Source organism: Hemicordylus capensis, chromosome 4 (assembly GCF_027244095.1).
Source record: "Hemicordylus capensis ecotype Gifberg chromosome 4, rHemCap1.1.pri, whole genome shotgun sequence".
Classification (NCBI taxonomy): domain Eukaryota; kingdom Metazoa; phylum Chordata; class Lepidosauria; order Squamata; family Cordylidae; genus Hemicordylus; species Hemicordylus capensis.
The window spans coordinates 118,886,069-118,912,462 of record NC_069660.1 but is presented as its reverse complement, the minus strand read 5'-3'; the positions used below and the strand labels follow the sequence as shown (position 1 = coordinate 118,912,462).

Sequence of the window (26,394 nt, the reverse complement as noted above, 5' to 3'; positions counted from 1 at the left end):
TTAGTTGTCAAGATGGGTGGCTGTTGGTCATGTGTGGCCTGCAGGTAAGTCTCTGGCATGGTGGGTGAAACAAAATCTAATGGCGGTGTGGACTTAGTTTTTAAAGATGCCCTTCCGTTGTTTTAGCCTGTCTGGGCAGAGAACTGAAGCCCAGCCTGCTGTGTTCACACGTGTTTGTGCTCCCTGTGGGAACTTCAGTGGTCACAAGTTCACCACCACTATTCACACCACACAGCTTTTCCTTGAAATGAAGGCAGCCCTCAAAGGTCACCTGCTTGGCTGATTTCCACTGTGTTTCTTAAGCTTGGAGGTCCTAGACCGATGAAGCTGTATCACTCAGTAGCTACTGGCTGGCTCCTGTGGGCCCACTTGGGGGGTTGTGGGGAAATCTTGCCCACCAGTTGAAGCTGACTTCAAAAGCTGCCCCCCAGCACCCCCATGTTATTTCCAAGAACATGCCTAACCTTTTCTTCTTTCATGTTCCCATAGGTCTCACCCAGAGGCAGAACCAAAGTGAGTTGCTTTCTTCTCTACCCTTGACTCCTCTTAATGCTTTTGGCTCTGGTGTGGCCAGCTGAAGGGATGGGGGGGGGAGTGATGAGGGGGAGGTGTTTAGACATAGCCCAAACCCAGGTGTGGCATATATTGCCTCATCAAGGTGAGCCCATCTCCTTTCCATGTTCAGAATGCCAGTAATTGGCTGCTGAATCAAATGCCAATTTCATCAACTGTCCCCTTGATACCTTTGGCAGGCTGCCTCCCTCCTATTTAAAAAACAAAACAGCATATATGTGTCCCTTTGCGGGGGGGGGGGGCTTTTTAAAAAGTGGGGAAACTACACTGGAGAGGGGTGGGAAAGCTGGCTTCATGACTGTGAACTACGAGAGCAGGCCCACCCCCTGCCCCGCCACAACCAGTCAATCCTCAATGAAAAATACTCTGAGCAAAATGCAGTGAGTGACATTCAACAGCAATTACATTCACTGCTCCCAACTATGGAATCATCCAAAATTAGCAGGGCCAGCTAGAAGGATTAGGGGAGAGGACATACTTGGCTGCATGTGAATTAAAATTAGAGGGAGGGCACATACTAGTAATACCCCTAGTAATACTAGCAATACCCCTAGTATTACTGGGGGAGGAGACCCTCTCTTTCCTGTGATTTGCTACTAAGAATATTTCTCCTTATCTCTGCAGGGATGAAGAGGGGGCACTGACAGGTAAGTGGATGATGAGAGTGCCTGCTTCTCCTCAGGGCTCCCCAGCCCCCCAGGGAAAGCCTCCTTGGAGAACTGTTTCTCTTAGACAATGGAGAGAGATGGGCAGACACCCATCTGATGGATGGATAGCAGGAGGGCAGGTTCAGCCACCTCTGCTGTTGATGCAGCCGAAAGTGTTAGAGGAGACTGGGGTGTGTGTGTGTCTGTGAGTCACATCTAGCTATCCTCCATTCGAGGAGGAGATGGGGAAAGGGCTGTGGCAGCAGGCAGGTAGGTTTGGTCATTCTCCTTTAGAGGTTGTGCACTTTTGAAAAAGTCCTGCGAGAACGCTTTGCCCACACCCAGCCCCAAAACATCCTCTGGGTCTTTTTCTCCCTGCCTTCAAGAAGAGGAAGCTAATTATTTCCAAAGTATCTCATTTTTTGACAATTACATGGGTCAAGATGGAATTGGAGGATCACCTGAAAACAAGGGCAACATTTCCTGGCCAATGTGCTCTGAGCTTGGTCCAAAGAGACTCTTTCTTTCTCTGACCACAGTTTTCTACCTTTAGGAGCCAGGCCCGCATTCCTGAGATCACAGCTATGCTTCCTGCTTATGGCATCCAGGCAGATTTTCAAGAACCCCCACCCCACTAGGCCAAGAGGCTGTAACTGGGGGATGGTTCGTGAACCAGAGATAGTCCATGTCAACCATCAGCTCCCATTCTGCTCAAAGGAGAAGCTTCTTTCCTCACACAGAAGGGAGAGCCCATAGCCCAGTAGTGGAACAATTGCTTTGCATGCACAAGGTCTCCTGTTGAGACTTCATCATCTTCTGTTAAAGGATCTTAGCTAGCTAGGAAAAAGCCTCTGCCCAAGAGTGGCTGCCAGCCAGAGTAGGGCAAAGAGAGCCAAGAGTATGACTTGGCAGAAGGCAGCTGCACTTGTATGTACAGCAGACAGAGCCTGGCCATTGCACTCCCTTCTGAAGTGTACTTGGTGAGGGCTGTCTTGCCAGTCATGCTATGCAATGTACTCCTCTTCATTCCTTGGTTGTTTCCTTGGGTGGCCCACCTCACCCACAATCCCAGGCTACTTCCCAGCTGGCTAACCTAGGAAGAAAAAGGAGGCGATTTCTATCAGGCCTACAAGCCACGATCATTTCCTGATTCCTGCTTTATTTCCTCTCTTTCAGGTCATCCCAGAAACCCAACCCATGTTGCACCATTTTCTGGGGGACTCCCCAATGTTTTGGGGGACACTAAGGGGAAAAAGCTCATTGAGGAACCCTCCATGCCAGAACCCCTTCCAGCGCCTCGCATCACCAACAACATCCTGGGGGAAGAGCTCACTGAGGAACCCTCTGTGACAGAACCCCTTCCAGAACCTCGCATGACCAATGACATCCTGGGGGAAGTGCTCATTGAGGAACCCTCCGTGCCAGAATCCCTTCCAGCACCTCGCATCACCAACAACATCCTGGGGGAAGAGCTCACTGAGGAACCCTCCATGCCAGAACCCCTTCCAGCAACTCACATCACCAATGACATCCTGGGGGAAGAGCTCACTGAGAAACCCTCCGTGCCAGAAACTCTTCCAGCAACTCACATCATCAAAGACATCCTGGGGGAAGCGCTCACTGAGGAATCCTCCATGCCAGAACCTCTTCCAGGAACTCACATCACAAATGACATCCTGAAGGAAGAGCTCACTGAGGAACCCTACATGCCAGAACCTCTTCCAGCAACTCACATCACAAATGGCATCCTGGGGGAAGAGCTCACTGAGGAACCTTCCATGCCAAAACCACTTCCAGCAACTCACATCACCGAGGACATCCTGGGGGAAGAGCTCAATGAGGAACCCTCCATGACAGAACCCCTTCCAGCACCACGCATGACCAATGACATCCTGGGGGAAGCGCTCATTGAGGAACCCTCCATGCCAGAACCTCTTCCAGTACCTCACATGACCAATGACATCCTGGGGGAAGCGCTCATTGAGGGATCCTCCATGCCAGAACCACTTCCAGCACCTCGCATCACCAACGACATCCTGGGGGAAGAGCTCACTGAGGAACCCTCCATGCCAGAACCCCCTCCAGCACCTCGCATGACCAATGACATCCTGGGGGAAGAGCTCACTGAGGAACCCTCCATGCCAGAACCCCCTCCAGCACCTTGCATGACCAATGACATCCTGGGGGAAGCGCTCACTGAGGAATCCTCCATGCCAGAACCTCTTCCAGCACCTCGTCTCACCAACAACATCCTGGGGGAAGAGCTCACTGAGGAACCCTTCATGCCAGAACCACTTCCAGCACCTCGTATCACCAACGACATCCTTGGCGAAGAGCTCACTGAGGAACCCTCCATGCCAGAACCCCCTCTAGCACCTCGCATGACCAATGACATCCTGGGGGAAGCGCTCATTGAGGAACGCTCCATGCCAGAACCCCTTCCAGCACCTCGTATCACCAATGACATTCTGGGGGAAGAGCTCACTGAGGAATCCTCCATGCCAGCACCCCGTCCAGCACCTCACATCACCAACATCCTGGGGGAAGCGCTCATTGAGGAACCCTCCATGCCAGAACCCCTTCCAGCACCTTGCATCACCAACGACATCCTGGGTGAATTGCTCATTGAGGAAACCTTGATGCCAGGGCCCCTTCCAACACTTTGTATCACCAATGACCTACTGGGGAAAGTGCTTATTGAGGATACCTCAGTGCCAGGTCCTTCCATCCTCACAGACACTCCAAAGGAAGCAGCTTCTGTTTCAGAGCCCTTACTAGAGCCTTCCATTGCTGATAATTATCTTCAGCAAGAAGTAGAACTCCTCAAACGGTTACAGCATGACTATGTCCAGCAGCGTAAGTATTGCGACACCCCGGAAACCTTTTCCATATACACCCAGCACAAAGATCAGCTGCAGTTTTGATACCCAGCCCAGATGATGGACTAAGCCCTAACACTGCCCTTTTTGCAAGTCACCAGCACTCAGCCTGGTCAGCACATACAACATTTGTTCATTTTTGTTCTCTTTGTTGCAGAACTGAGGGTTCGCCGCATTTCCCAACAGTTCCCTCGTTCTCTCCGGGCCATCAACCTGCAAATTGGACACATGCGGACAAGGCTCATCCGCAGTGAAGTTCGGCTGCAGCGGTGGGAAAGGGAAGGTATGTTCACAGCATGCCCCTGAAATTGCTGCTGGGCTAAGAATGGCTCTTTTGTTTATTTCATGTTGAAATGCTTGATTTGAGTCAGCATCTAAGGTTTCAGGGGGGAGGCCTCTGTGTGGGTTGTCAGTGCTTGCTGAAGTGTTCCTTCATTTTCTGTCTTTCATGTGTCCAAGCTCCAGTGCCTGTAATCCAACAGCTTCACAGAGTGAGCAGTGAGGGCAAGTGATGGTGGGTGTGGTAGGATGTCAGCCTTTGCAGCTGACCTCCTGCTTCTTCTTCTCTCTTGCAGATGTTCCTGCAGGCCCTGCTGCACTTCTCCAGCCCTCTGGGTCTGATTCATCATTGTCCTCTGCCTCCCTTGAGGTTGCCTCCATCCCACCCTCCACCTCCACCTCTTCCCTCCTCCTGCATCCCTCTCCACCACCTCCTCCTTCCCCACCTCCTCTGGAGCCGGACCTCAGCAATGTGAAAGAAACTCTGCAGAGTTTGGTAGAGATACAGGTCCATCAGCTGCGTGACCGTAAGTCTCACAGAGGCAGCACTCCATAACCTCTACCTTTTCCATCCTCATTGTGATTTTACAATCTAAAAAACTTATAGTCTAAAAACAGAGGCAGGGATACAATAGAAGAAGTAGAGGGAAGCTGAGGTGGGGGCAAGTGGGGGAAAGATGTGTATGTATTTCAGCTGCACCTCCTTAGGACCAGGGAGACCCAGGTTTGAATTCTCATCCAGTCATGAAACTCTCTGGGTGACTTTGGGCCAGTCACTTGTCCCACAGCCTAACTTACCTCTTAGGGTTATTGTGAGGAAAAAAATAACCATGTATAAACCTCCCTGAGCTGCTTGAGGAAGAGCAGAATATGAATGCTAAAAGGAAAACAAATATCAGCCCTTTTGAGTTTAAGTTGAGATGAAACAGGAAACCAAGGAGGATGATATACAATTGTGCATATTGCAAATCCTCCTTATAGTGTCATCAATGTACATGGGCAAAAGTTCCCTGCCACCAGGAGCATACAGTCTAAACTTTGGCTTTGGAGAGACAAGTGAGGAAGAGGAGGAATGGGAGAGGAAAGCATAAGGGGCATTCAATTCAAGCCGATGGAGCTGCCTCTACTGAGGCATTACGCCAAAAGCTGCGCAGTGGAGGTGGGTTTTCAGGTATCATTGGAGGGATAGGAGAGAGACGAGGGGCCACATCTGAGTGGCTGTTCCAGACCCAAGGGTCAGCGAGAGGGAAGAGAAAGAGTTGTTTTAGTGAGCGGGAGACCTTCAGGTGGCTCCTGAAGACAGAGAAGCTGGAAGAGCAAAAATCAACCTGACGAGGTGCAAATTCACCTGGGGTGTGTGTGTGTACATAGCCATGGAGGGTTTTCAAGACAGAGAGGAGAAGTCTGTGCTGGGCATGGAAGGGAACTAGAAGTCCGTGCAGGGACTGACATGGTGGAGGACAGGCCCCTTCACCCTGTTTGTTTTCTCTCCTTCAAGGCCAAAGAGACCTCCACAGCTGCCAGGAATGCTTACAAAGCTTCAAGGCACTGAGGGGACAATTGAGGCAGCTAAGGAACAGACTGGCCAGGGTAGAAGCCACTATGGGGATCATGGTTCCTCCAAGGGAGCTGGACGTTGCTGAGGAAGAAGGGGAAGGCAAATTAAAAGAGACAACTGTGCTACTATTTACATAAGTAGCAATAAAATGCTGTGTATATATTTTTTAAAAATTAAATATTTGTTTTAATAGGATGTAGAGATAGAACAGCAATAAAACTTGCATATTTATTGTTTAAAAAAATAAAATGTTTTATTTTAAAGAAAATACATTTGTCTTGCTTTGAATATTCTTTGGGTAGAGTTGGGTAAAAAGGTCTTTGGGTCAAACTCAGCTACAGAAAAGACTCTCTTGGCCAGTCCACTCAGGGCCAAGAGATGTTTGAGAGGTTCAAGATGTAGCTCAAGATAGACAGTTCCTTGCCAGGAGGCTCATACAGAGCCTGTCTGCCCCAACATGTATGGCTAGGAGGCTGGATTTTGGCCCTCAAGAGGGATCTGCCCTGTGTGGAAGAGGATGGAATGGTGATGTGGAAGAGGAAGCTTGATTTAGGGCAGGGCTGCACAACTCCAGCCCTCCAGTTGCTGTTTGGCTACAGTTCCCATCAACCCTGACTATTGGCTACTGCAACTACTGGGGACTATGGGAGCTGTAATCAAACAACAGCTGGAAGGCCCAAGTTCGAGGCCAAATGTTATTCTCCAGCCCTCTTATTTTCCACCAAGAGCCAAAGCAGCAGCTGGAGGCTTAGATCCAGGCGGAGTCAAACTGAGAGTGACTGATTTGGCCCTGGGGGAACAGCTAGGAGGTGGCACTTCCATTTCCTTTGCAGGAAGAAAAGCCGTGGGGGTGGCTCTCTGTAGATCATGACAGGAAAAAACAAAAAAAGGCAGCCTCCATATCATGCCACCTCCCAGGACCTTCCAGCCTTGCTTGTCCTCTGGCAGAAGAACCCAAGGAGACCACCTTTATATCATGAGAGCTCTGTATCAGACCTCCACCCAGGGCAATCCATCCCTGCTGATACTTCAGGGAAAGAGAATGAAGAGGCCCCCTACACAGCAGGCCTCCTCCCAAATGCAGGATCAGCAATGAGATTAGACCTTTAGCCTCCAGGCTGTTTTTCTGCCGGAGAAGAGAGAAGAAGGAAAGCCTGAAAGAGAGCACTTGTCACTGCAGATGTTAGATTTGATATGACAATGAAATAAGACAGCAATGCAGGGACCACTGCATTAGCTACAGAACTCAGTGGTCGAATGCCTGTCGTTGACCATCTCTAACAGCCCTTAAAGATGGTCAAGTGTAAGGACAAGAATATGTTTGCTCTTGAGGCTCATTGTGCATGCACTGAGAAGAATCATTAGAATCAACAGAAGATGCCTTCTTAATGGGATACATTGGGCTGAGTGTTTGCACCTAGAACAACACATCACCATGGGAGTGCTGTGCCCATGAATGCAGTAATGCAAAGAGGTGATGTTTCAGACAAATGGTGCGCCTGATTCAGACAGCTCTAGGCAACAAGCTTGATACTCTGGCAATGATTCAGGAATATCATCCAAACGTCAATGTCAGTTTCCTTTTAAAAGTGAAGAGAGAGTTTCTGTAATCCTGACACCATTATTACATTTTATTAACATTATGCTAACTGGATGGTCATACACTGATTTTCTTAAAACGATTCAATTTCCTGGCCAGAGTGACCAACATTTAGTCTACTAATTGTTTTAACTTAAGAGAAATAAACAGCTCCAGGAGATATGACTGTTTTGGATGCCCCTTAATAAAAATGGAACTACTTTTATAGAATTTCCTTATTTTGACAAGACCAGATGGCTGAATTTTGAAAGCACATTTAGCAAATAGTTTCTCTCTCTCTCTCTCTCTCTTTTCTTCTGATAGAGAATAGTTCATATCTGTATCAATATATGCCAGCCCAGGGCCAACTCCAAAAATAAATGGGATATTTGGCCCAGGGGTCGGGGAGCCAACAAAACAGCAGCTGAAAGTCCCTTGCTGTTGCCTAGCAACTAATACACATCCCTTTGCCTTGGCTCAGCAAAATTGCCAAATCAGATCTCAACATGGATATCACAAGCCACTGCACACCTAACCATGACAGTACCTGCAACGAGGAAAGAAAGGATGCATCTTGTCAAGAGAAAGGCACACCACCTGCATTCAAGGGTGGAACTTGCGGGGGGGGCAGCCAGGGCACGTGCCCTAGGCGCCACTGAGGAGGGGGCACCACACCGGTTCCTGCTACCCCCCACCCCATTGCCCACTGGCCCAGTCCCAGGGCCCCTCAGCCACTTGCCATCCTGCTTGCCTTGCCCTCCGGCTCTTGGCCTAGGATCCGAGCGGCCTGCAAACTGCAGAGAGCTCTTCTTCTCTCCCCGCCTCTCAGCTGATTGGCAGGTGGGCGGGGCTTCCAGAGAGGCCTCCGTGTAGGCCTCCCTGAAGCCTGAACTTGGCATTCCCCCACAAGCCAGGAAGGAGGCAGGATGGAAGAGTTCTCTGCAGCAGACTCTCTGCCCAGACCATCCAACACAGCTTTTGCAAGGTAGACTGTGAATTCCTTTTTGTGGTTACCCTCCCCCCACCCCAGGTATATAGGGATCTGCTTGCCATAGGGCTTTGATATGGGGTGGGGGGGAGACTGAGAAGCCTCTGAATATTTAATTTAAAACAGATTGAAAAATTTCTGGCTTTAAATTTCTGGCTTTTTACTATCTAAAAAGGCCTGTTACTTGTTTCATGGCAGAAAATTACAAAAACTTCTGGAACAAGCAATATTATATTCATTCATTCATGTATAAATGCACTTATATTCAAGTTGTTTTGCAACCCAGAAGGTCTGAGTGAGAACTGTGAAGCATGTGTTGTGCTTTTATTTTATTTTTCTTGTGTGTGAACTGCTCTCCAATAACTCACAGGACTTCAGGGTACATCTGGCCAACATGTGAATGCAGAACCTCCATTCCAGAGGAGATGTGTGTTAAAGGGCTTTAAAAGCCTCATGTGAAAAACCTCCTGGAATCAAACTTTACTAAATTTGTTCAAGAATTCTGAGAAAACAAACATAGGCTCACCCTGCATGGTTGAAAGTCTCCTTTGCTAATCTGCAGCGAGGAGGCCATTTTAATAATTAGTGTTTCTGGTGTGTTCTAGGCATTAAAAGTAGCACAAATATATAGTACTCAATGTATATCACTATATATTATGAAGTGTCTGTGTGTGTATTCAGTGAAATGTATTTCCAGGCAGCATACTTATTTTGAAATATCAGACTTAAATCCTTGGGGGCCTGGGGTGCGTGGAGGCCCTGGACATTGAGGGGCTGGTGGCCCATTTTAAAATCTCATCTTGGCCCATTCCAACCTTGCTATGCCCCTGGCAGTCACTACACATGGGTTTCTGCACAACACCTGCACAGAAGAAACTTCCATGTAGAAAATGTGTATCTTGTAAACTGACCTTGAATTTTCCATCCATGACTGGGATATCTGAGATTTAGAATCAATAATAAAAGAACAGCACACTGCTTGTGATGGGAAGGGGCAAATTACAATGATTTCTTACTCGGGCAGGGGCTTGTTTTGGCCCTGGCAGAACCTGGCTGTCTGCTCCTGTTGAAAATTCTAGTGTGGCAAACTAATGCATCCTCCTCCCTCCTGGTGTCAAAGTAAGCACTAGTGTGGTGAATGCACATATACCCCATCATGAGCCAACAGTAATCATAAGACAAAGGCTGGCAGGAATCATTCACTGGTTTATAGACACACACACACACACACACACACACACACACACCCCACCACCTTCTTCTTCCCCTATTTTACTAGTGGCTATTTGGGCAGGTGATCCTCTAGTCTAGGACAAAGTCATGTTTTTTAAAAAAGCATGATATGAGACAGAGAAAATGACATTTGGAATCCTCACATAACTCCTGACTGTTGTTCTAAGTCTTTTACAGAGATGGCTCATGTTTTCATGTTTTGATCAACAACCATGTCTAGATGGTACAGTGTTCCTTTTAACAAGGATTTCCAGATATTGTTGACTACAAGTCCCATCATTCCTGTTTGGACAAGGGCGCAATTTCAGTGCTTGCCCTAGGAGCTATTTTCCCTAGATGCGCCTCTGATCTTATGATGTGACCCTGGGCTAGTCAGTCTCAGTCTCTCTCTCTCTCTCTCTGCCTAATCTACTTAAACAGGCTTCTTGTGGGCGATAACGAAGGGCTATTACTCCCCATGTAAGGTGCTGTGAGCTCCTTGGAGGCGGCAGCAGCAGCAGGGCGAGTCCAGCTATAAAGGCGACGAGACATAACTAAATAATAATAGACGCATCAAAACTGTAAACGTTGCCCCCTAGCGTCCCGCTCGCGCCCCGGTACCTGTACCTCCTCGACAACGAACGAACCCCAAGTAGGAGGCTGCCGCTCCTCCAGAGAGTCCTCCTTTAAGGAGCGCTGGGCGGCGGCAGCGCCTCAGACTGGCAAGGGTTAGTGTGTCTTTCTTCCCTCCCCCTTGTGCCGGAGAAGCCCATTTTACGCCCACGTTCGCGACTTAGCCGGCGGCGCTGGGGTGGCCACACACTCCAATTGCTTTGCCCGGCTCATCCTTGCACCGCCCAGTGTTTTGGGAAGGGGCTCCTGCAGAGCCGCGTGGCTGCAGCAGGGCGGATGTCCCGCTTGCGGGGAAGGCGGCTGAGCTGCGGGCTCCTGCGGTGAGTGAGTGAGTGGCGGGAGCCCTTTCCTTGGACACTCCCGGGAGGGAAGGAGGGAGCGGGTGGCCGGGCGAAGGACAGGGGCTGACAGCCAGACGCAATACTCACGAGAAGTCCCATTGCCATTAATAGGCCAAGTGAGTCATGACAAACGTGTTCTCCACTCACTTCAGTGGAGCTACTGACGAGTTAGTCTGGCTGTCACCGCTGTCCCTGCAGGCAGTTACTTGCGCGCTCCTTTCGCTTTTTCCAGCGCAGGGAGAGACGGGAAGTGGGGTGCAGGCGGGAGGGATCCTTCATTCCCACAGAGGGCAAGGCAAGCGATCTGGGGGGCCCTTTTCAAATCACTGCTTCCGAAAGAAGGCGGGGGGGGGGACCTGTAGTTTGTCTCGAAGATTCGATTGAGTCAAGCGGTGGTGCCCGCGGTCAATCGCCCAGTCCGATTGTCGCTACCTACTGTTGGTCCGTTTGTTCTTGCGTCTGAACGCTTGACTCCGGCGCGGCTCGGCAAAAGTTTGCTCTTCGTGTGACTTCTGCTTCGGATTAAACCGCTTCTGGGAGGCAAGGATCTTTTAAATTTGTATTCTAACTTATGTTCCACATAGCTCGCTTATTTTTGGAACTCTGGCTTAGTTACGATGTAGCTGCTCTGGAGTAATCCTTACTTTTGGATTAGCCATAGTGTCCCCCGCCCGCCCCCGACAACAATGGTGTGTGTGTAGGAGAGAGCATCCATTCGCTAGAATACGACGTTTGGAAACGTTGGAGGGCGCAAAAATGTTTCCAAACTTCGGCAAGACTTGTTGCCTTTTCATGTGCTAGTTCTTGCCCATCAGCTGTATGCAACTTAGGTTACAAGTTGGTCCTTGGTTACAGGTCTCTCCTATCCACATTTACTTGAGAAAAAATCCTATTGAATGTCATGGGGTTTACTGCTGGATAAATAGATCGTGCTGCATACTGAAACTTTTGTCTTCTTGTGGTGCTCAGTTTAGATATACAGGATGCCCTGAAGGAGTAAACGCCTGCAGTTTCATAAGGCAGCAGAACTGGAAAAGACTCTGGCTATACAGGAGCTGAAAAATCTGACAACACAACTCTTCCAACCCTGGTAGGTAGTACTGTATTATGGTCATGGGGATGCATGTTGGATTCCTCTAGTGAGGGATGCAATTTTTGCTGAAGTGCCTGCTGCAACCCCTGCTAACTTGGCATAACCCGTGCTAACTTGGCAAAGAGGCACCTTTAACTGGTGATTCTCTTTTATTTAGCAGGGGGAGAGTAACTGGCCCTATCCACCACCAGCACAGTACCTCCAGTGATTGTTGCTGGTGTCTATCATTTGTTTCTTTTTAGATTGTGAGCCCTTTGGGGACAGGGATCCATCTTATTTATTTATTATTTCTCTATGTAAACTGCCCTGAGCCATTTTGAAAGAGTGGTATAGAAATCGAATAAATAAATAAATAAATAAATAAATAAATAAATAAAGCAAGCACTATTTAAATAAGGATCCAGTTCAAATCCTGAGTAACTTGCAAGGCTAAAATCTAATCAACTGTAATCACAGACTGCAACTGAGCTGGGTTTCTCAGTGTATTATCAGGCTTGCAGATAAGATGTGAAGGGTTGGCTTCTACTCTTATCTCAGGGCTCCCTTGTGACAAAATGGAGAGCAGCTCTTTCAAGATCTAGCTCCCTGGGATAGATTTCTTCCCAGCATGTAAACATTATACAAAAGACATTCAAACAACTTTGCTCATCTAGCCTATATATATCTATATCTATATATCTATATCTATCTATCTATATATTTTAATATGATAGAATATAAACCAGTCTATATATAATGTGCATATATAATATACATGTAGAATTAAGATACAAGTATGTAACACTTTTTAAAGAAATATCAATGAATTTACTGTAATCTGGTCCATTTACTGCTGATTGTGAAGGCGACCGATTAATAGCCAGAGTTTAAAGTCACTGAGCCTTGTAGGCAAATAGATATTGCAGGACAAATGGTTGACTATTTGATACATGAAACTGAGTGGCACCAAGTGGGGATTAAATCCACTTGGTGCCACCACTGCTCAACTTGATAGTAGTAATGTGTTTACCACTATCAAGTATAGCCAGGACCGCAGGACTGGCCCAGAGTGGATTCATTCATGCATTTGTTACTAGAGTCTGCATGTATGCCTTTTTGTGTCTGTCATACAGTCTGCATGATGTCTACCCCATAGTGTATGTACATGGGTAAGCTAGACCTATAATTTTTTAGTAAAACACTTGCAGTTGTATCATGTCGCTAGAAAGCTGTGTGGCAGCTTTTTACTAGAATACTGTGTCAGTAAAAGGTAAAGTGTGCCGTTGAGTCAGTGTCGACTCCTGGCAACCACAGAGCCCTGTGGTTGTCTTTGGTAGAATACAGGAGGGGTTCAGTGGTTCCTCTGATTTTTTTTTCATCTCTGTGTGTAATGAGTTTTTTTCTGGGCGGCAGTATCAAGGCAGTGTGTGTGCATGTGCATTCAGAATGGGGCCTTCCTGATTCAACCTGAGTGGAATCTAAAATGAACTGAGCTGACATCCAAAAACTTGTGAGCGCACACATGTGCGCACGCCTTAGAGTGAACGGTGGAGGGGTTTACCATTGCCTCCTCCTGTGCAGTCTGAGATGATGCCTTTCAGCCTCTTCCTGTCAGTAGCCCTTTTTATATGCCTGGGCTGCCGTGTGTCCATTCAGTGAATTCACATAGGGCAGAAGTGCATGTACTTCATGTGATTGGAACTTCATGTACAGGAGTCGCCTGCATCTACACTTGTAGACATGTAGGTATGTTGTAGGTATGCTAATGAGGCTGCATGAGATGTGCCCTCCCACCTTGCCCTGCACTGTATGCACATTCTGAAATGTAGAAGAAGGCTCATTACTGGGAATAGCTGGAAATTACCTCTTTAGTGGGTTGAACATGAGATCCACTTGTTTGGAGGGTCAGGTTGCGTATGATGATGGTGGCCAATCCATATGTTTAAATATAGATCTTCCCCAATCACATAGGGAAACTGGGTTTTTAACAGCAAACAGGGTGTGCAGCTAGGGAGTGGAAAATTCTTCTCCTATCTGCAAGTTCTCCTATCTGCCGTCTGTCACCTGCGGCATTCTTTTCCCCAGCTGAACTCTGGTACCAGAAGTGTGCTCAGCTGGCAGAAAAGTGCTTGGAGAGAGGGGCTGTGGGGAAGTAAGAGCAGGCAGTGGTGGGGTTCAGAACTCCTCGGCCATGTGCCCTTTTTTGCTGTTCAACAGATTTCGACCCCTCCCTCCTTCCTGCATGCATGGAAATGATCTGTGTTCCAGTGTATCTAATTTGTAGCCCTGGGAGGCATCATTGGATTCAGGCAGTGGCACAAATAGGTTCATACAGACCCCAGTTATTTAAATTGCCCAGTCCAAAAGTAGTTCCTTGGTCAATCAGCTTTAAGTATTAAAAAAAAATTACTTGCCCTCCAATTCTCTCTTCATATTAAGACCATATATACAGTGGGTGATAGCCAGACTAACCTTTCATAAATTTGCCAGGTTTTTCTGGGTGTGTGTGTGTGTGTGTATATATTTCCCACTTTCCCTCTGTAGCCATCTGTGCCTCCCAAAATTATCTTCCTGAGGGTCTCCCTACTCTCAGGAACAGTTTAGAGAGGTATAAGCAGCTATAGAATGAACGGGTAAATCGCCCTCCCATTTTGTGCAACAGAAAAACCTTGCATATCCACGGTTAATCTACATGTCAGCCACTAATTCTAATAAAGTATTACTGATACCATTAACCTGTGTTAGCACAGATCTCATGGCCAGATACATGCCCCTTTTTATTGATGGCAGCAAAAGGTTTGCATATGTGTAAAGATGGCTTTCAATGGTAGAAAACTATTCCACCACCACGAGAGCCGCTCAGCATGACAGTTTTTAATGTGGTGTCGGCACAAATTAGCTTTTTTGGTTATTGCATTCCATTGATAATTGATCTTTTAAGTATGTCCGAATTATTATTTAGCCTCCAGAAAAATGAGGTGGAACCAGGAAATTGTAGGAGGAACCTACAATGAAGGAACAAAGGAACGCCTTTTGGCAAGGAGCAGCCCAACCTCTGGCAATCTCCTGAAGTTTGTGCTAGGTGCTCTATTCCCCAATGCACAGGGAAGTGTGAAACACAGGTTTTGGGGCATACTGCTAGTCCTCTCATTTCATGCATTTAATACAATGGGTGAAGTAGAGGAGGGCATACTTAATATACTGCTTAGGACTTGATGTCTATTGATAGCAACCACCGTAGAATTTGGGTATTTTCGTCTTTTCTTTATATGGGTTTTACCGGAAAGCAACATAAAAATACACCCTGTCGTAGGATGCAAATCCTAGATGTCTCTAGGTTGGACTCGAATTTATTTTAAGTGCACTGTAATTAAGAAACGTCAGGAACCTTGAGGGTGCCTGCTCGTGGCTTCTTAGATCACAAAACACTTGGATCTTTTTCTGCTTTGAGAATGCAAACAGGGTATGCTAACATTGTTAATATGACTCTTAGTACTGGCCCTTGCATACATCCACACACAAACTTGTGTAGTGGGTGAAACCTGGCCCCATTGTGTCTGTGTCTGGCATTTGGGGAGGGGCCACAGCTCAGTATAGCAACATTTTCTTTGTGCATGTTAGGGCACAGGTTCAGTCCCCCAGCATCTTCAGTTAAAAGGCTCTTAGATAATGGGGAAGGGAAAGGAGGAGAGCTGCTGCCAGTTAAAGTAGAAGCAGTAAGGATCTATGCATGTATGATGCTGCCTTGTACCGAGTCAGACCATTGGTCCATCTAATTCAGTAAGTCAGCAGTGGCTCTCCAGGGTTTCAACAAGGGTCTTTTCCAGCCCTACCTGAAGATGTCAGGGACTGAACCTGGGATCTTCCTTGGGAACAAGAGGCTGTTAGTTCAAATCCCTGCCAGTGTGCTTCCCAAACTCTGCCTAGTAAATATATATTTGTGGTCACCTATATCGGGCAGCAGCGATATAGGAAGGTGCTGGAGATGGATGCTCACTTCATTGACAACGGCAAAGGTATCATCTCATACTGCGTGGGAGAAAGGTGATGGTAAACCACTCCTGTATTCTACCAAGAAAACCACATGGCTCTGTGGTTGCCAGGAGTCAACATTGACTCGACGACACAATATTTTCCTTTTCTACCACCAAGGCCTTCCTCAAATGCCCTCCCCAAGTATATTTATTCAGTATATAGAAGCTTCACGCCTGTCCATTTTCCTGGTTCCTGATTAGAGCATACAAGCAAACCAAGAAAGGATTTGCAAGATCACTTTGAACAGATTAATGTGGAATACATCTTTTTACGGTACACTGCCCTTGCAGTTATTCATAGTGACTGAAGTAGCTATTTCACACATTTTTAATTAATCTCCAAGGTCACATTAGCCTACATGTAAAGTTTCCACTTTTTGATCTCAGTGTGCATCGCTTTGCACTTAGCACTGAATCACATCTATCTTTCTGTTGCCCGATTCCTTAGTCTGGAGACTTCTTTTTGAAGCTCCTTATAGCGTTCTTGGGATTACTCCATCCTCAACAATTTACATGGCTATCTTGCTGTTCAACCCTGCCTGCAGTTTATGATGAATCATCCCTATCTATCTACATGTTTGTTGACATTCTCACATAATTCTAAAACACTTTTCTTTGCGAGAACCATGCTAATGCTTCCTATATATTTAACAATCCAAGCCTTGATAATGCTTTCCACAAAAGTTATGTAAGATGGAAATTAGGTTGTAATTTCCTGGGTGCTCTCTGGATTACATATTTAAAATCAATGTTACATTGACTATCTTCCAATTCTTTGGTTGGGAGACTGATTTTTATTTATAAGCTATGTATGAATGTGTGAAAAAAACCCAACAGTTTTCCTTTTTCAGTTAGTAAGAACTCTGTGAATGCTGTTTGAGTCCAGTAACTTGTTAGTTTTTGATTTTGTCAATCAGTTCTAAAACATCATCCCTGACATTCTTTATGACAGAGTTCTTCAAAGGCACTGCCTATAAGTATTGGCTGAGATATGGGCATCACTCCAACATGCTGTGCAATAAACACTGATGCAAATAATTCATTTACATCCCCCATGCCCTTTATAATCTAAGCATACAATCCAAAATACACTTACTAGAGAGTAAGCCCCACTGGAGACAGTGGGACATACTTCTGAGTAAACATGCATCGAATTGCACTATAACAGTATTAGGACAAGATTTTTTTTATTGAACCAACAAACTACCAAAGCATACAGTACATTTGAAGAACAGTTTTATTATTATTTTGTATCTTCAGCAATTTGATCCTCAAATCCCTTCTTCGCTTTCAAAGCCTGTTCCTCTCCTACATATGCCAAATGGATTAGCAGTACTGTTCTGACAACATGTGAGTAGGAGGGAGGAACTTAGAGGGGTGCCTAGTTAAGTTGGGTGCTACCCTGCCATAGATGAGAAATGTTGTAAGAATGTTAGTGTTCAAATTACAGGGGGATCAGAGTGGCCCTGATTCTCTTTCCTTTTGTGATGGCTCCCTAGGCTACCATAATTGTACTGAAATTGGGGTGAGTTGGGACATATTGAAACCGCCCTTTCTTCCACGCAGTAATTCAAGCACTGGGGTATGTGCTTCAGGAATCTCCCATGTGCACCCCAGCTGCTGTACATGCGGCAGCTACTTGCACTCCCAACAAGGATGATCCGTGTGTGTGTAACTTTACTTCTGCATATGGACTCTTTTTTGGATCCTGGTATTTATACTTTCACTGTTGTGAATTAAGAAACCTGCTGTTCTACATTTCTGATTATTAGAAATTATGCTGCTTCAGGGAATAAAAAAAGTAATTTAACTTATTATTTGTTTGCATTATATTTCCACTGTATACAGGCTTTCCTTTCCCTAATCTAAACCAGTTATAGTGACATCTCTGTAAGAAACCCTGTGTTGGTTTTATAGACTGAGAAACTGTGATTTTTGTCTACGTTTGTACATTGTTCAATTGGCTCAAAAAGTATCAAAACACCCAGTCATCCAACTCCAGACTATTCACTAATCCACATTGGCTTGCACTACTTCTCTCTGTATGAACTAGCCATGTAGAGGAGAAAAGTTCTTCTGAAGATTAAGAAGGAAAGCATCAAATGGTGATGACGAAAGCAGATGAGTACAGATATTTAGTAAAACATGATGCAGAAAAATCTAAAAATGATGCAAAGGGTTTTATAATATTTTAAATGCTGAGACTGAGTCCACATTACAGGCTGAGCTGCCAACTTCCTTTTGAGCTACTCTAGGAGTCTCTAAATGAGAGCTTTGCATGACGTTTTTAGTTTGAACTCCATATATAGACTTCCTAAACCGTAATTTCAGAAGATCTTAAATTATGAAAGCCTCTAGAGTCTAAATTTGTGGTAACTAGAGATGAACTGAGTGTCTGCCCTTCACAGATTTTGGCATGGATGTGATGGCTTAAACCAGAGGAGTAGAGTACAAAATGGCATATAACACCATACTTATTTGCATAATATTGCCTTTTTATGGGTCAAAGTAGATGGGCTTTAAAGATATCATTGCCCTTCCATTTTTGTATTTTAAATAGCTCCTGTGGGGGATGCTTATGTACTATAATGGTGGCATGAGAGAGGAGAGTTTGCTTGTTTGTTACATGTTTAAACCACCCTTTATTTAAAAAAACAAAAACCAGAGTGATATACAACAAATCAAACCATTACAACAATAAAATCTCATAAAACAATAACTAGTTAAAAAAAACCCTGTAACCAAGCACATAATAAAAGAACCAGAATTAAGAGCAGGATGAAATTCTGTACTTCCTGGCAGAAGTAAACAGACTTTTGCTGTTTATGAAAGACTGGGCTGGAGAATACTGTGCAGAGCTCTTCTAGGACAAGTTCTATAACCTTGGGGCAATTGCAGAGAAGGCCCTGTCCCGGTCTGTGTGACAATTGAGCCTCAGCAGGTGTTGGCAAGTGAAAGAAAGCCCTCCCAACATACCTTGTCGCGTGGGTAGATTCACTTTGGATAAAGTAGTCCTTAAAGTAATTGGGGTCCAAGCCATTTAGGGCTTTAAAGGTAATAAACAGCACTCTGAATTTCACCTGGAAATGGATCAACAGCCAGTGCAGATCCTTTGGAACAGGTGTGATGTGTGTACAGTGAGTAGTCACAATCAGTCTCACCACCACATTCTGTAGTTTCCAAATACATTTCAAGGAAAGCCCACACAGTACACACTGAAGTAATCCAATTGGGATGTGACCAAGGTATGGATAACTGCGGCCAGATCTGCTGTCTCAAAAAAACACTGCAGCTGGTACATTAGCTAAAGTTGTGCAAAGGCACTCTTAGCCACAGCCACCACATGACCTTCCAGGAGCAAAGCCAGGTTCAGGAGAACCCCTAGACTGCTACCTGTCCCTTCAGAGGGAGTGCAGCCCAATCCAGAATAGCCTGTAATCACTGTCCCTGATCAAGTTTTCTGTTGATCAACACCTCTATCTTGTCTGGATAAAGTCTCACCTTCTTAGCTTACATCCAGCTCATCACAGCCACAACCCCTAATTTAAGATATCCATTGTCTCCTTCAGATCTGATGACATAGTGAGACAGAGCAGGGTGTCATCTGCATACTGGTGACACTGCTGCCCAAATCTATGGACACTCTCCTCTAGAAGTTTAATGTAGATATTGAACAACATGGGGGACAATTTTGACCTCTGCTGGACTCCAAAAACCAAGGTCATAGGACTGAGCAATAGTGCCCCAGTGACACCTCTGGATCCTCCCTTCGAGGTAGTACCAGAACTAGTCCAAGACTAGACAATCCCACCCCAACCCCTTCAGATGCCCCTGAAGAATACCATGGTCAATGGTGCTGAAAACTATTGTGAGGTTGAGCAGAACCAAGCAGAATCAACATCTATGCTGATAACCCCACCCTGCCATCCCCGCATGCCTCCTTGATCTATTTTGGACCAAGGTATGGTATGGTCTGGATGAAAATTCAACCCCCACCCACCCCTTAGCTGCTGCTGTTGGCTTTTCATAATAGCTCACGGCTGAGAAGAAAGAAACAGATATGAACAGGCTCTTTGAATGCAGTGAGATTCAAGTATTGAAAAATAAAATCCAAATCTTAGTTATTGCTGCTTTCTTTGGACACAGAGCACAAGCACTTATTAAATAATAACAAATCTTACTTTCCAGAAGAATATAGGGAAATTGCTTCAGGAAAAGCAATTTGCACTATGAATATATGTTGTATGTGGCAGTTACATTTTAAGAAAATAACACGATGGAACCCTGCTCATAAGGCCTATTACTTGTTGGCAAGCATGGAACATTAACAGAATTCAGTTGTATGTAATTGAAGCTGATTCCAAACTCTTGTTTCTTATGAAAGACTCTAGTCTGATAGGAATGGAGCTGTGAAATGTTTATTGCTTGAAGGAACAGCTGTTCATGCTAGCCTCACCCCCTCAGATTTGTGGTGTTTACATAATGGACACCTATTAAGAAGTTGTCTTTTATTTATTTATTTACTTACTTTCTTACTTACATGATAAACCTGTTTGTCATCAAGGAGCTTGGGGCAGCATACATATCCCTATTCCCGATTTTATTCCCAGGTTAGGCTGGGAGAGGGAGAGAGAGAGAGAACAACTGGGCCAGGTAATGACTGAGCAGCAATTTGAACCCAGGTCAGTCTTAGTTCAGTTCCCAGTGAACCTCATCATACTGACCTAACTTGTGCTGCTTGGGATTTTTCCGGATCAGTAGCATTAAACAATGAAGCCAGACATTATTAAAGATGCATCAGAAACTTCTAAATCCACGATGATTAATGACTGCTAAATGCATTGAATCTTCCAATTTATTGTGTGATTGGATTTTTACCAAATGCTCTGATTAAAAAAGAAAAAACATTTGGCACATCCAAATAGATAGATAGTTCTATTTCTTTGAAACATTAAAAATATTGTTTAAAATACAGGGAATCCAGAAATGCTTTGGGGTCTTCACTTTTAACCAGAGATACGGAAATCTTGCCAATTCCAACACATGAAAGCCTTTCTTTTCTTTTCCTCTGGCCCTTGAGAGATACTTTTGAGTAAGCCTGCATGTTCCAGTGCCAAAAAAATAGAACATTATTTTTGCAAACCAGCACTCTGCAAGACAGATCCAGTTGCAAACCTTTTCTCTACAAATCCAATTGCATTTTGTATTGTTGCACTAAGTGGACAGTTAATGATTCATGGTTACATATGTAGATGGCCAGATTAATTTAACAAGAACATAATCCTGCCCCCATCAAAATGTTTGACTTTACATTTCATGTTTATATTATTGTTTCTCAACATTCTTAGCTCCTTTTGCTTCACGCTGCTTCTTGTTTTCTTTGCAGTACCTCTTGGCTTATAGATACAATCACACCCATGCTATTTCATGTGCACTTGAAAAGGTAGATGCACTAATCCCAAAGCTGTGTATGAATGTCGACTAATGCCCAATTCTCACCTCACAATTTTCACTCCTGGGAGTGCTCGCAGGAGCACAAATCATGCTGTCAATGTCTGAAAATGTACTGTTGGAATGGACACAGTGTGCATATATCTAGTTGTGTCAGATCCATGCTGTGCAGAGCCTCTTCAAAGGCACTGATAGATTGATTCAGACTTATTTATTCACAGTAAGCATTCTAAGGATATTTCAGGCATGGGAGTTAGGCAAACAGCATACTCCTGGTTCTACAGTGTGGCACACAAACGGGAGTGCCTGGTGTTAGGAATGTACTTTTTTTGCCCAAGACACCCCACACTCATTGTGCAAAACCAGCAATGCAGGCTATACAAGTCTCACTGAGCCCAAGCTAGTCACTGTCAACTGTGATTCAGTAGGGCATTAGTGTAGAGTAAATTGTACATTGGTCAAGGAATAACAATGTGGAATGACTTTTGAAGTAGCTTCCAACTTTACATAACATGCTCACCAGCCCTTAGAGGTGATTGGATGTGCCCTTAGGAACTCTAACCGGGTATAATGACCAATTATCCACTTCAGGATTTTGATGGGGTTGGGAGAACCCAAAGCCCACACCATACAATAGAAATTTCGGTGTGTGTTTTGTCACACTATAGAGGAGGCAAGGTAGAAAGTAAGTACACTGTGTCTGTGTAGAACAAGCAGCATGTTCTTTTTTTTTAAAACTGTGATTAACAATGCAAGCAAGATCCCTCTGCCATGGGAAGGATTTAGCAAGGCATTATTTATGGAATTACCTGGAGCACTGAAAAGAAGTTGAGACAATGATTGCTTATGCTCTCCTCTGTAATAATGGGCTAAACTCCATCTGTTACTAATTTACATGCGGCAGTGGGGGAATTTGCCTTTTAAACTGCTTACCAGTGTTGGCATTCAGTAACCCTTTTTGCACAGACTTCTAGTTGGAAAGCCAAAAAATTATTTTAGCTAAATTTTTCAGGTTTATATAGATCCCACTATTCTGATTTAACTTTTTATTTTATTACAACAAGCTTTTTCCAAGACATTTTAAATGCGCAAGTAAAATAAAACATAAAACAGATGTTAAAAGTAGCAAACGTTCGATGTCACACATCAGCTTCTGTGCTATACAGCGGTGGCTGAAACTTGCTCTGAAATGTTTCAGCCACCCCGCTATAGCACTGAAGCTGGTGTGTGACATCAAAACATTTGCTACTTTTAACATCTGTTTTATGTTTTTTTTTTTAACTTGAGCATTAAAGAAGTCTTGAAAAAAGTTTGTGTTCTTTTGGAGAATGCGTATTTCATTGCCATTTTACCATCTTATTACAATAAGATTACAACAGTGCATATAACATATTCAAGGATAGCAATAATATATGTGAGTATAACTGAAAAAAAGAAAAGAAAGATCCCTTAAACATAACCTTTACATAATAAGATACAACCTACCTAGGAAACAAAAGGAAGTGCGGCGGGGGGGACGACACCTTTTTCTAAGGGTGTGTGTATGTATTTTTTCATAGAACAAATAATTTATTAAAATTCAACCAAATAGCTGAAAATTCCTCTTCTTTTCCATTCTGTCAGAAAACCCCCCAGTTCAAATGCTGACAAGGAACACATGTTAGCTTTTTGATGTAATGCTTAAGCTTTCATGTGCTGAGGATGTACCCCAACAAAACATGAATGTCCTTGACAGACAATGATTGCTGAAATGTCATGTTAACAATCTTATGAATTTCAAGCCAAAATGGTGCAATAACTGGTCAGGACCAAACCATATGTGTGTGTGTAAGTGTACCCTCATACAGACTAGATGTCTCCAACATCTAGAAGTCTGCAACTATCCCTTGTTAAACATTCTCAGAGGTGTCCAATAAACACAGAATAAATGTTTCTGGAGTATTAGCCTCATTTTGAAATCCAGAGAGGCATGTTTCACTGCATTCAAAGCAACCCACCATTGATTTAAAAAGGGTATTCAAGATTATTGTTCCAAAGATCTCGGATATACAGTGGTCCCTCGACTTACGAACTACTCGACATAAGTATTTTTCGAGTTACAAACGGCAGTTTTAGATCCGGTTTTAGATGCGGTTTTTTCGACTTACAAATTTTTAGATGGGGTTTCCTCGACTTACGAATTTTACATGCGGTTTCCTTGACTTGCCTGCCTGTTTACTGCCTGTTTATTCTTGAAAAGAAATGTTCCTGTGTAGTTTGCAAGCCTTACTGGGGGTCTGGGTCTTTTTTCTAGGCTCCGGAACGCATTAATCCGTTCCCAATGCATTCCTATGGGAAACCGCTTTTCGACTTACAAACTTTTCAACTTACAAATGTGCATTCGGAATGGATTAATTTCGTAAGTAGAGGGACCACTGTAATCAATATCAATCTTATCAATATCTTTGAGCTTCTGATAGAGCAAGGTCACAGGCTTAGGTGCATCCATTAGATTTTCCAGGTCTAATAACAGAAATGGAGTTTCAGAAGCTGCAATCGTATCAGGACCAAAGAGCTGTGATAGTAAATGTTTTAGTTGAATAAACTGCCAGCTAGCATTTAAAGATAAATCATACTCAACTCAAAGTGTCAAAAGAGTTAAAAACAGCTTCAGAAGAGGTCAATTGATCTAGTGTAAAAATGTTGTGGGAAGTTAGCCCAATAAAAAGATCTAAGAGTAGTCTTCAAACAAGGATTCTCCCACAATGTAAGCTTTTCATGGTGGAAAGGATCGAAACCATATCATAGGAACATAGGAAGCTGTCATATACTGAGTCAGACCATTGGTGTATCTAGCTCAGTATGGTCTTCACAGACAGGCAGCGGCTTCTCCAAGGTATCTAGAAGCCAAAATTTTCCATATATGCCATGAGGCTTTAAACACCAGAAATGACCTAGATCCATGAACAAGTGATGAATCCAGCACCTGCCAAGATTTCAGTGGGGCCAAATAATAATTTTTGAGCTGTGCCCAAGGCATGGGCACAATGAGTCCCAAGGCCTGGCACCCATTGTTCCCCAGCTAAGACTGATAGATAAACTTTATTGCAGTCTTTGACCAGTACAGAAGTATGAAGAAAAAGCACAGTGTCACACACGTATAGTATAACAACAGCATAGCTTTACAAATATACAGTGGCGTGATAAATTATTCCACTACAGTGGTCATTAGTTGTTGTCGTATATTCATTGCTATTAAACAAAATTTAGCCACATTATGGGTAACGTGGGCTTGATGATCTGATAAAAGAAATAAAACGTATGCTTCATCTCCTCTACTTGATACATCCTTAATCAAGGGTAAAATTCATGATTCACGTGAATCCCTGTAAAAGTTACAATATAATAAAACATGACCCACATCCTCTATGGCCTGTGTACTACAGGGGCAGTATCGTTCAGAGTAGGGAGTCCCACCGTATCTGCCATATAGCACTGCTGAGGGCAACACAGCAAAGCGGGCCAACGCAAATGCTCTGTGTTATTTGGAAACTATTTGAGCTTGACAGTAATCAGTTGGCTTGGTGCTAAATGCATGTCTCCACAATTTAAGTCGTTTTGGGGCCTTGCTTAACTCCTGTTGCTATTCCATGTCCAATATTCTTTGTTTAGCAGCCTTTTTTGCTTGTTCATAGCCCATGGATTGCAGCACTTGAGGGGAAAAGCCACAAGAGGCGAGCTTTTCTTTAACAGCTGACTTCCACTGTGTCTGAAAATTTTCCTGACCTTTAAGATTGTAGCCTTGCATTAGTAACGCAAGGCTACCTAGAATTTGGAGTGGACCTGAGTAATCACTACTAGATATTCTCTCCCTCGTTAGAGCGAAATCAGCCCCCTGGTTTGCTGGGGGTAAGGCAACAGTTGGGATGATAACTAAAACACAAATGGAGGAAAACCTGTAACGGGACTGATAGAACACTGGCTAGAGTCCATTTGAAGGCCTCTTTGATGGTGGCAGTCCTTCTTCTCTGTATCATCACACCTGTAAAATACTGTCCAGTGGAGCTTTTCCAAAGCCTTTTATCAGGCACTTCAGATTGACTCTGCTGAGTCCTTGAAGGCCTGTTGTGATTCTCTTGCTAGCTGTTTTGCAGATAAACATTATTTACCTGCTCTAACGGTCTAGGTTAGGGGTTCCCAACCTTTTAAAACAAGTGCACCCCTTCTGTAGAAAATCTTCAGTTACCCCACAGAGTATTTGTGTGTGTTTTTATGCAGAAAACCCTAAATGTTACAGTTATGAGATGGGCTACTCCAGTCACTGGCTTACATCCAAAGTAAGTTACTCATAAGGTACTCCTATTGAAATTAATAGGATAGGATAGTCCCATTAATTTTAACAAAACTGCTTAACTTAGTCTGGATGTAAGCCAATGACTGGAGTAGCCATCTCATAACTGCAGTGTGTGTGTGTGTGTGTGTGTGTGTGTACATAAAAATACAAATTTAAGTATTACAGTTAGGGAAATGGGCTTCTGGCTCACATACAGACTAAGTTATTTAGTCTTATGGTAATTAATGGGATAAGTTTACTTCCTATTATAGTTCCATTAATTTCAATGGAAATAATCAGTGCTAATTTCTGAAGCCTGTCAGTCAGGATGAGGGGAGAGGTTTGAAGGTTTGGCCGCAGATCTAACAGCAGTGGTTTTCTTTTAGGAAAGAAAATCTGTCAGGATATATCCCTGTTAGATGTTGTAGTAACATGCCTTCAGGTGAAAACTGCAAGTCACTGTATTTACTGTGATTAGTGACTAGCAACATGTGAGGCCAATTACAAGGTTGCTGAGTAATGATCTGCAGTGATTGGCCAAGGCCAGTATAAGAAGGAGGCTCAGAGAAGAGCAAAGTGTCCACAGTGGCAGATGCTGCTACACTGTGGTCCGCCTGGCTGAAATATGTGAACACTGTATCCATGTGCCTGATGTATATACATATTTATGTGTAATGGACTTACTGAGCTGCAATATCATGTGAGTGCCTTTTCTACAATATATTCTTCAGTTTAAACCCTTGCCTGTGTGTTGGAGTATTCTTACATTTCCACTGGGGTACTGGAACTGGACTCTGCGAGTAGGGCGCAACACCAACAAAATCACTGTTAGATCT

At 44.3% G+C, this 26,394-nt stretch overlaps 2 protein-coding genes across 4 annotated transcripts in view; both read left to right on the top strand.

Moving 5' to 3' along the window:
- The first annotated feature begins 509 nt into the window (after positions 1–509).
- Positions 510–6,198, top strand: LOC128322082 (uncharacterized). Its single transcript, XM_053242791.1, has 6 exons — positions 510–513; positions 1,198–1,220; positions 2,397–4,076; positions 4,257–4,382; positions 4,675–4,905; positions 5,877–6,198. Exons 3-6 carry the CDS (start codon positions 2,495–2,497, stop codon positions 6,071–6,073), a joined length of 2,136 nt encoding a protein of 711 aa, XP_053098766.1. The 5' UTR covers positions 510–513; positions 1,198–1,220; positions 2,397–2,494; the 3' UTR covers positions 6,074–6,198.
- A 2,192-nt stretch (positions 6,199–8,390) lies between these two features.
- The window catches only part of LPAR3 (lysophosphatidic acid receptor 3), a 61,022-nt gene continuing 43,018 nt past the window's right edge, over positions 8,391–26,394 (top strand). Inside the window, exons 1-2 of one of the 3 annotated variants that reach the window (XM_053242804.1) lie at positions 8,391–8,500; positions 11,659–11,779. The gene's annotated coding sequence lies outside the window, so the exon portion shown is untranslated. Of the gene's footprint in view, positions 8,501–10,354; positions 10,444–10,512; positions 10,669–11,658; positions 11,780–26,394 lie in introns of those variants that run through there. The other 2 variants (XM_053242805.1, XM_053242802.1) reach the window with 2 other exon arrangements.